The sequence below is a fragment of the Rutidosis leptorrhynchoides genome, chromosome 7 (assembly GCF_046630445.1).
Source record: "Rutidosis leptorrhynchoides isolate AG116_Rl617_1_P2 chromosome 7, CSIRO_AGI_Rlap_v1, whole genome shotgun sequence".
Taxonomy (NCBI): Eukaryota; Viridiplantae; Streptophyta; class Magnoliopsida; order Asterales; family Asteraceae; genus Rutidosis; species Rutidosis leptorrhynchoides.
Window position 1 is genome coordinate 371690690 of NC_092339.1, and position 11540 is coordinate 371702229.

Here is an 11540-nt window from a genome sequence, read left to right on the forward strand (position 1 = left end):
TAACATATAATAGAGAAAAAAAAGTTTTTTATTTTTTATTTTATACGCAATATTTAATGCTCCGTACTAACGTTTGAAGATACTAACGACGTATTGACAAACTTCTTTGATTTTCATTATTTTTCTTAAGATTTGTATTTATACTTTAGAGGAATATTCATTTGAATCCATAAATTAACTTGAGATCAAAGGGACCAATGAGAGCGTGACATGTGGCGCGAAATCACATGTGATTGAAAAAAATTTCAAAAAATAATTTTTTTTAGAAAATTTTTTTTATAAAAATTTTCTTTTTTATAAAAAAAAAATTTTAGAAATTTTTTTTCTCAAAATTTTCTCTACAATCACATGTGATTTACTTGCACAATCACATGTGATTGAATTGTACAATCACATCTGATTGAATTTGACATGCATAATCACATGTGATTGGATTTAACATGCATAATCACATGTGATTGTAAAAAAAATTTCGAAAAAAAAATTTTTTTAAAAAAATTTGCGAAAATTTTTTTTTTGGAAATTTTTTTTTTTAATTTTTTTTTTCAATTACATGTGATTTTCGCGCCACATGTCGCGCTATTATTTTTTATTTTTTAAGGCAAACAATATATATATACATTAAACCCAACGAGTGTACAATGTTTATGCTAGGATATTACCAATGTTTATGCTGGGATATTACCAGCATCCGAATATTTACAGCCCACTACGAATAATTTACACACTTTATAACTACTTTACCGTAACCGATTGGAAAGGACCGAGTAAACCAATACCCGTACGACTATAAGATGAGACCACATAAAAGCTCGGATTAATCAACCATTGATGCCAATCTACCCGAACCTTGTTGAAGCGCCTCGAGATCCATTCAAAGCTTAGACATTGCACCTCAGCGAGAATTTTTGATGGTGTCCAGATGGAGTTTTTGAATACCTTCTTATTTCTTGCTTTCCAAGTGCAATATGAACATACCCATTTGACCGCTTCCCAAATTGACTTACCATGGGATACATAACTTGAAAAAATTGAGTCATCTTTTATCGGTTCTAATAAATGAATATTATCTTTCGAGACGTTCCACCACTTAAAGAAGATTTCTCACACGACTGCCACCTTTTTACACGTTGATATTGAGTGTTCGACAGTTTCAACTTCATCCCCACAAATAGGACATAGGAGAGAGTCCAAGTCTATATCTCTTTTGTCAATCTCTACTCGAACCGGCAACCTTTTTTGTATAGCTTTCCATGCGTAGATCCAGACCTTTTGATGTACCACATTGTTGCGCGAAATTACATGAGCATTGTAGCTATTCGGTAACCACTTTTCATCTATCAACCCAGATAAAACTTTTGCTGTGAAGATACCATCACTACTCAGGAGCCACTTCCAATTATCTTGCGAATTGGGTTGGAAGTGAACACGTTCTATTAATTTTGTAAGTTCATCAAGATCGCATAAAGCTCTACCCCGGAGTTCTCTCGTCCAATGCCACTGACCTGTGATAACACCATCAGTATTTATGACCCTATCCCGCACTTTGACATATTTATCGGTTTCGAGCGCATACAATCTGCTGAAGACAGATTGAAGCGCTGCTGTCCCTGTCCATGAGTCTAACCAGAAGTTGATCGAGCTACCATCACCTATCTCTTTTATAATTGAAGTTGAAAAAATCGAGATACCTGCCTTGATAATGTTGGTCCAAGTTGACCCACCACAAGAAAACGAGAAATTATTAGCATCACCCAACCCACCCCCCGGCCCATAAATACTTGAAATGATTTTGACCCAAAGCGCATTCGGTTTAGCTTTGAATCGCCACCACCATTTACCCAATAAAGCTAAATTTTTTGCAACCAAAGAACCGATGTTTAAACCCCCCGCCCCGTATGGAAGGAGGACCTTATCCCATTTTACCCACGATAGTTTCCTTTCGGAACCCGACCCACCCCAAAAGAAATTGCACCTTAAAGATTCGAGTAGCTTGAGCACACTAGCCGGAGCTTTGAAGAGGGAAAAGAAATATAATGGCAAGCTGCTAAGCACCGATTTCACTAAGGTCAACCGACCACCATACGAGATTGATTTTGATTTCCAGTCTGATAACCGTTTCTTGAATTTTTCGACAACCGGGTTCTAAGCATTGGCTTTGTTCATTTTAGCACCCAACGGAATGCCTAAATAATTGATTGGAAAAGTACCCGGGGAACATTTGAAACGTTCTGCCATTGTGTCTAGATCAGGCTTACTAACTACAATGCCGAAAAGGTGACTTTTTGAGTGGTTAACTTTGAGCCCCGAGATCACTTCGAAACAATTTAGTATTTTCATTAGATTCGAAATATTATGTAAACTCCACTCGCTGAATAGCATCATATCGTCCGCATATTGGAGATGGGATACCGATATTTTATCACGCCCGACCTTAATTCCTTTCAAATCCCCACTTTCGATAACTCTCTGAATTAAAATGTGTCGGAGCTAGATGGATCTTGGGATCGAAGGTTTTCGTGAATCGTTGACGTTCGGGATCGAATGGGTCGAACCGGATTCTTTTGGACCGGATTAGATCGATGCCTAGAGTCTAGATTCGACTTGTGTGGGTTTTTGGGACGGGAGGAAAACAACCGGCAACAGTGACGGGGTGTGGAACAATCAACTTCTCAAATGAACAAGGCAACCCGTATTTATATTCTCAGGGAGACAGTCGGTCGACTGTCTCCAACATCGGTCGATTGATATGACAATCGGTCGACAGTCATGTTTGCCTCGGTTGATAAGAACTGGGGATTTATATGCACCAACAAACTCCCCCTAAGACCTAGTTCTATCAACATTTCTTCTTAACTCGGACATAAACACCACCAAACTCCATTGAGGATCAACATACTCCCCCTAGGATGTGGCATTACATTCTGATTTACTTGAATTCCCTTATGCACCAATAAACTCCCTTATATGGCACATATTTTCTCTACTCGTCTTCTCTCTTCATCTTTATCCTTATCATATTCTAGTGACAATTGCAAGTCGATACAATTATCAAGAAATACAATTTGTTGAACCTTTAAGTAAAATCTCTTTTGATACTCGGAGACTTATACTCAGCAATCTTCAAAGCTCGACAGTCATTAGATTAACCCTAACTTATGACTGTTGTGACTTCAGGTTCTTCAATCTCTTCAAATCTTCTTAGAAGCAGCGGAGTCTTAAGATTTGACAATGTTTGGCCCATAAATAATCAGACGCTTCTGATTATCCCACAATAACTTCTATTTTCTTCAAAAGCTTCTTAACATTATAATCATCGAGACTATTAATTAAGCAGCTTTATTCCTTTCTATCACGTACGCCATTCCTTCATGTTCATCAGAACTCCCGAAGCTCCAACTTTAACTTCTTCTTTCAGTTAACATGGCTCGTACGTATATCAACTTTGACAAAATGTTGGTCATACAAACATACAGTTCAAACAAACACAGGTTTAACCATTTTGACTCAACATTTTTCACATACATTCAAAATTCAAATCACATTGTTGTAAACGTTCAAAACTCTTGAATTTTCAAACAGCAAAAACACTTATTGCTTTTCAACAAAACTTAACTTTAGTCTGACACGTCAGTTTCATCTCACATGAGTAACCAGAAAATAAATAAGACCGAAAATATTTTTGAATTTTCTAAAATTTATGCAAAAACATACCAAAAATCTTTTTGTTTTGCATAATATGAATGCATGCATGCAACAACTAAGATACATAAAGTAATTTATATGCAGATACAATAAAACACGCAAAAAACTACAACTATCATGCAAATGCACACATAATCATACAATCAATTAAAATGTTTTTGTATTTTTCAAAATAAATATCAACACACTGAAAAATCTTTTTGTAGTTTTTAGGATTTTAAAACTTATCACAATAAAAATGCAAATGAAGTACAATTCATGTCAGAAAGTCAATGATCAAGGTTAATAAAGATCCAAGATTGTATGGCATAAAACATGTTATTTACAGGAAGCAGTTTCTGTAAGTCATAAACCTAAGGAAGCTAAATTATCAAAATGTATACATGTTCAATTAACATTCAGACAACAGTATGTACACAAAATTTCACAAGTAAAAGCAAATAATACCAGAGAAATTGATCTTAACATGGTATCTATCTTCATTAACCTTTTACAAACTTTCCTCTTAGACATTTTGATGATCAAGTTAATTAATTACTTTAACATATTGCTATGTTAGATTCAATCACAGACTCGGTCATCAATGTGAGATCGCACGATTTTTTAGGTAGTCAATTGAGCACAAGTCTATTGACGCTTTCCGTTACCACAAACACATACGTTAGGTCTAATTGAACAGGAAGGTTCTCATAGTAATTTTGGAATATCCCTGTCAGCCATTAGCTTCTATCGTAACGTATACTTTTCAATTCATATGATTCTGATGGATCTCATAGTATATTTAATATTCTGTCAATCGTGCAATCTTTTATGTAACCAACTGCTATCAATCTCATTCCTTCTTTATTATTAAAGTTATTGGAGGAAACGGAATGAAAGACGTAGCTTTCTTAATAAGTGAGTATTCAGAATATCCCTCTGAAAACATCTTTCGCTGTCTAGGCCTTAATGGGCACAGTTCCATATCACAGACAATGATAATAAGCCCAGTAGAATGGTTTTGCTGAAGTATGAATGATTTAAGTTCTTCTTGGTAATCTTCACACTCATTAGTATTCTTACAAAGACTTCTCTTCTCGATTTCATCATTATCTTGACCTTGATATTTTCGTCTTCCATGATTTCACTTCTATTTTCATGATATAATAACTTGATATGCAATGTGCCATAATATATATTTTTTTTTTTTAACAACACATTGCAGTCTTGACTTTGATTTAGTTCTCGAATTGACTTCCTTGCGATGAAGATCTCTTTTCTTCATTTGTGTAACAATTAACTTAAATCATTCATTCATGGACTGTCTGTAATATAGAACCACACTTTTCAACCCGTTCACAGGAAAGACACTCTCACTGAGATAAACTTACTATTTTGGAGTTTAGGTATGATTCAAGAATTAAAGTTTGATAGAAGTCGGTATGCACAGTCAATCAGAACATTTTTCAACGCTTATTGACCGCTTGAATATCCCAATTAGTCGTGAGACTCAATGGTGCAGCAATTTGGAATTTGCTTGGAGATATTCTACATCATGTGTTTCTAGATTATACGTCATGATAGGGGATACCCTCACCTTTTGTTGATTTCCTCAACAATTTTCTTTAAAGTATGCACCTGTGGTAATTAAGTGACTACCCTCAACCGCTGTAAACCTTTCCATGAGTTCCTTATCAAGATATTTACATGATTGTGATTATGATCATCTCATTCTATGATTAAGTCTGTATCCCATTTTTATTTAGATCAAACTCGTTTTTTTTTTTTAATTTTCAGAATATCTGATGTTGCATTCATTATTAGATCAAACTCGTTTTTTTTTTTTTAATTTTCAGAATATCTGATGTTGCATTCATTACTCCCCCTAAAATACTAAAAATCTAAAATCTTTTTGGTTTTTGGATTTTAAACACACAGAAACATAAGAAAATATGCAGAACAGAAAATAAAAATAGCATGCAAATCATAAATAAGCTAACATGTAGATGCAAATAATACAGTAAAGAAAACATAAAAAGAGTTGGTTACTCATTTGACGTTTCGTTTCTCGGACGATATCAGACTTTTTTTTTTAACACCAACTGACGTTATTAAACAAGTTCTACACTGAATTATGTAGAAGTCAATAAAATACGTTTCATTTCGGGTTGCATACTGAAATATATGCAAACCATCAGTCCTGGTCACATACGTGCTAGACCGCTCCATTGTCAATAATCCAGGTACTATCAACAAGGTCAAACAAACATGGCGACCTGCAAAATCTCAAAAATAAAATTAGTTCAAAATGGGAACCCAAGCCCGAATGGCAGTGGGTTTCCCGTCGACACCAGCAACCTGAAAATCCACCCATTTTCTCGTGGATCCCAAAGGTGTCACAATACCATTATCACCACTTGAACTACCTCATCCCTCAGACTTAGATTTCCAGACATGACGCTTAGATGGCGACTGTTTATGATAAACCGGTGTTTCATTAACATTAATGGGCGTGGAAATCTTAGCAATTGAAGTAAAAACACGGTTTTTAATATGTGAGGTTGAACGATTTTTGAAAAATTTATTATTCTTCCATTTTGGCCTAGAAGAATTTTCAATAAACGTTTGGTTTAGGTCAACCTTCCTATGTGGTGTACGCACGTAGTTTGGACATTTCCAAGCAACGTGTCCATATTCTCCACAATCAAAACATGTCCTACGGTCTACAAACTTTATAGGACGATGAGTCACTTTCTCTTTCAAAATAGGTTCCTGATTAACATTTCTCCTATGCGGCGGTACGTATCCAGTTTTCACATTTTGACTCGGGAGAGGTACCTTTGGTAATTCTCCTTCATTAATAAATTTAACAGGATTGGTCACATAACTGTAATCAGGCTTAACCTTTGATTTCGATTTAGACCTAGAGGATTTGGGTTTGGAAGTTTTTCTAAATTCTGACTCAGGTTTTTCAACAGGTTTTTGCACAGGGGTGGGATCCGATGTTGCTAAACCTAGAGTACCAGACTCATCCTCAGAAATCGAATCTTCAACAATTCCATCAACTAACTCATGGGACTTACCTAGATCTTTCTTAACAAGCTTAGGAGTCTCAACCTTCTCAGTCTCTACAGATTTAGCACTTAGGATTTCACTAAGACAAGAGTCAGAAGGCTTATTAATATACTCATTCTTAAGAGGAGGAGGACATTCATTATAACCTAAACCCTTTTTACCATCATTCTTGTTGTAGACAGTATAGTCAATGACATATGACATTCGCTGCCAAGTGTCATTTCTAGCCTTTTCTGACTCATACTTAATCTTAAACTCTTCCTTTTCTCTCTTATCACATTCAAGTTGATTTAAGTACATCATTATGGCCTTTTGGTCTCCTGAAATTGTAGCTCTTAAATCATGAACTTGATTTTCTAGAGTTTTGATTGTCTCCCTGAATTCCTTTTTATTGTTAAACTGAATTAAATTAGTTTCGTACAGGGATTTCATCTCTAGATAACTCGCCTTAAAAATCTGAAGCTCCCGTTTTAACTCGGGACAGTAAACACAATCTAAGGGGATTCCATTCAGTTTAGAAACTATGCATTCCAGTTTAGCAATCTCACGTTTATGACTAACACAATCATTACATACAAAGGAAGGTTCAACATGTACCTTAGAGCTGCTAGATGCATCTTTCATGAACGTACTATTCTCCTTAGCGCAACTGTTTTCTTCAGATTCTGAATTCAATACTGATTTAGTGATGACCGCATCCTGCTCAACATCATCTTACTCATCAGCAACAGCATTCACAACCGGCTCTTCAACTCTAGCCAGATTTTCAATCTCAGTATCAGCATCAACATGATCACTGGAAGATTTAACCGTATAACAATCACTAGAATTAACTTCATTCTTAGACCCGGATGAAGACTTATCATTTATCTTAAGATCTTGAAGTATATTTCTTATAGCATATTGTTCTAATATCTTCTCTCTCAACATGGAAATAACTGAATTGAGAGTGAGAACAGTATCTCTAACCCAAGCTCTCTCTTCAAGTTGCTCAATACATGCATTCCATTTCCTTGGCAATCCTTCTTTTAGAACTTTCACAGCCTTATCTTGTGTCACCTCGATTCTACAATTTTTCATCTCGGATATTAAATGACAATATCTCGTTATCGTGTCCTCTAAAGTCTCAGTACTCCGTGCTGCAAATCTTTTCCATTCCCGTTTCAACGTTTGTCCCTTATTTTCCTTCATTTCGTCATACGAGTAAATTGAATAAAACATTGTGATGAATAAAACCGTTTAAATCCTTAAAATCTCACAAAAATCTCACAAAAATCTCGCAAAATATTGAAATTTGGTCCAAATATAAAAAATTATCACTAAGAATATGTGTGTTGGACCAAGGAGCTCAAGTCAAATAACACTTGCTTATCTGTCTTAGTCAAAATTTTCTGATTTCTAGTAAACCTTGTGGGCTCATCGAAATTAAAAGAAAGAAATGGAAGTGGGGTCTGCCAAATTTCCACCAAAAAATACATCAATAAAGTATCCACTCATTTTCTTTATAATTCCACAATTTCATTTAATTTCATCATGTGGTAGCATCCATTCTTTGACTTATGCTATCTTTCTACACAAGGAAAACAAGCATCAAGAGGGTCCCACAGCTATATCATTCAATCACACTTTCCTTATTCTTTCACGTGACCAACCAACTCCACAAAAATTAATTAAGTTGCTCTTTTCTTTCTTTGTTCTATACAATTCCAAACACCAACACAAAAAACATTAAATAATATTTGCTTCTTTGTGTTTGACGAACAGAAACATAAACCTGCAACTCGTTTTTTTTAGAACCAACGTCGGTCGATGAAAATAGACAATCGGTCGAGGATTAGACAGTCGGTCGACTGTCTAAGAACAATCGGTCGATAGTCTGGGTGTATTATGTCACTTTGGTATTACTTTATTCAATCAGCCGGTTTATCAAAGTCGGTCGGTTTACTACACAAGTCGGTCGAGGAGTAAGGACAATCGATCGAAGTAGGTTGACAATCGGTCGACTTAGAACAATTTTATTTGCAGAAAATGGCAGCGACGGGAGGTGGTGGTTCACGGTGGAGGAGACTCAAATGAACGAATTAGAAGTTGTAAACTTGCAGAAAGGTACGTGACACTATTTAGAACACTTTTGCAATTTTAGATTTTCAAAAACAATACTCGATTTGACTTTACAAACCAATGTTTGAACCGGAAAAAACTTTAAAAATCGAATTTCTTTATGACTCAAAAACGAATTCACGCTATGAACGATCGATCCTACAAGCCGTAGCTCTGATACCACTTTGTCGGAGCTAGATGGATCTTGGGATCGAAGGTTTTCGTGAATCGTTGACGTTCGGGATCGAATGGGTCGAACCGGATCCTTTTGGACCGGATTAGATCGATGCCTAAAGTCTAGATTCGACTTGTGTGGGTTTTTGGGACGGGAGGAAAACAACCGGCAGCAGTGACGGGGTGTGGAACAATCAACTTCTCAAATGAACAAGGCAACCCGTATTTATATTCTCAGGGAGACAGTCGGTCGACTGTCTCCAACATCGGTCGATTGATATGACAATCGGTCGACAGTCATGTTTGCCTCGGTTGATAAGAACTGGGGATTTATATGCACCAACAAAATGTTAGGACCCTCGGCTGCGATAATGAATAGAAACGGGGAGATTGGATCTCCCTGCCTAACTCCTTTTCCAGGCATGAACTGCTTGGTAGGTGATCCATTTATTCCACCTCACACCGAATCCAAGGCATTTCATTACTTCGACAATATAATCCCAATTGAGACGATCAAATGCTTTTTCAAAATCGACTTTGAAAATGAATCCTTTCTTTTTTTTCTCTTTTTAGCTCATCAATAGTCTCATTGGCTACCAAAACCCCGTCAAGAATGTATCTACCTTTCATGAATGCACTTTGCTCGACACCAATTACCTTGTGAATTACCGAGGCTAATCTCTTGGATAAGACTTTCGCGATCACTTTATACATGCTGCTGATCAGACTAATAGGGCGATATTCTCCAAGGGTAATAGGATTGCTGTTCTTAGGAATCAGAGTTATGAAGGATGCATTACACCCTTGAGATACTTCCATGTGCTTTCCTTGGATTTCAAGCAAATTAATGAATGCAAGTGATTACAACTCTTATACTCTAGTTCATAAGACAGTGGGACTTAAATATAAATCAATATTAGATTGGATATACTCTTAAAAGAAATGCATATGACTAAAACTTTGTAATAATGGATATATTATTAACTTCTATTCTAAGACCGAACATAATTTAATAGTATCAAATTTGATGGATTATTAAACAAATGGTATTTTTCAAAGTACATTTTGGGTGTCTTTGGATGACAAGCTTATGAGAGTTTGAACTTATTTTTTTTAACTCAAGCTAGTAACATTGTTTGTGTGACTAATTTTCTAGAGCTTAAGAAAAAAAAAATTCTAGAAAAATAAGCTACTGCAACTAGCTAAAAAATAAGTTCATAGCTTATAAACTAAAACTAAGAAATTACACCCTTTGAATGAATGATATCATCATGTAGTCATTTAAATTAACATTATAAACATTTAGAGGTTGAACAACTCTATGCAATTAATAATATAAAAACGTAGCCAATTATATTCAGATAGACGATGTAAACCTGTCATAATTCCATAATTCTGGGCGATATTGCTAAAAATAACTTTGTGTCATAAGACCACTTTCAATAGGTGTAGTTTAGTACCTCTTTCAAATTCACCCCATTAAAATATGTTTTCGTAAACGGATTCCATATATTAATCAATCTGAAGAGTAGAGGTCGGATGACGGGGAATATGGTATCTTATGTTAAGTTCATTGTTATACAAGAGTTTAATGTATCGAAAGTGTCAATAAACACTCTTAGCGGTTTTTGGGAAAACAATCCTTTTATGGCGGTTCAAGTAGGTTCATTTGTAGAGAGATTGTGATACATAAGTCAAGCATTGGAAATGCATAGATCGCAAATGTACTCAAATGTGATTCGAATCATATGGAGGTTCTTGTAGATTATAATAATCGAGTATCCTCTCAATGAGAAGTTTGGACCAAATTTTCTAATGGCTGCAAATTGAAATGACTCATTATCGTGTTTTTCATTCTTGATGAAAAGTCCCCACATTATTTATACACACATATACTGAGTTTCTCGAAAAAATAAATAAATATAAAATAGAATTAAAATATAATGCCCTAATAAATAATATATACAGTCAAACTCTTTCACGAAAGTACAAATCACCCAAACCAAACTCCTTTACGAAAAAAAAAACCCAAAAAAAAAGGGTGTCTGTTGCTCTGTCGAGAGCTATGATGGCGGCGAATATCAGAATTCATGGTTTTATGAAAGCAATTAGAAGAAAAGGTAATACTATTACTCATCATAATAATCTCAGTCGTCTTCTTGTTCCAGTATCTTCATCATCGTGTTTCAGTAATTATCACTCTAAATCTTCTTCTTCTTCTTCTTCTTCTTGTGAGCATCCGATTAATGACGTTATCAAAGAGTTTGATGTTATGATACAGACACGACCTCTGCCTCCTGTTGAAGAGTTTAATGTCATATTACATAATCTTGCTACCCAAAAAACATATTCATATTCTTCTTCTACCCTTGTTCTTGAAATGTTTAAACGAATGTCTGCAGTTGGCATTCCTATTAATACTTCCACTGCCGATAGTTTAATTAAGTGTTACTGTCATTTGCAACAAACCAAACATAGTTTCACTGTCTTACGTCGTTGCTTAAAAC

General features: G+C 35.3%; 1 protein-coding gene across 1 annotated transcript; it reads right to left on the minus strand.

Annotated features, from left to right (window-relative positions):
* Nucleotides 1-1104: 1104 nt before the first annotated feature.
* LOC139860514 (uncharacterized) lies at nt 1105-6058 on the minus strand. Its single transcript, XM_071849265.1, has 3 exons — nt 6043-6058; nt 5877-5960; nt 1105-2012 (listed from the first exon to the last, which is right to left on the minus strand). Exons 1-3 carry the CDS (start codon nt 6056-6058, stop codon nt 1105-1107), a joined length of 1008 nt encoding a protein of 335 aa, XP_071705366.1.
* Between the last annotated feature and the right edge of the window lie 5482 nt (nt 6059-11540).

What these genes read in the sequence shown, in the direction of transcription:
- LOC139860514 (XM_071849265.1), bottom strand. An exon ending in GTATGTGACCAGGACTGATG is followed by an intron (nt 2,013 to 5,876) that starts GTTTGCATATAT and finishes CCCTCTTCAAAG; the next exon opens with CTCCGGCTAGTGTGCTCAAG.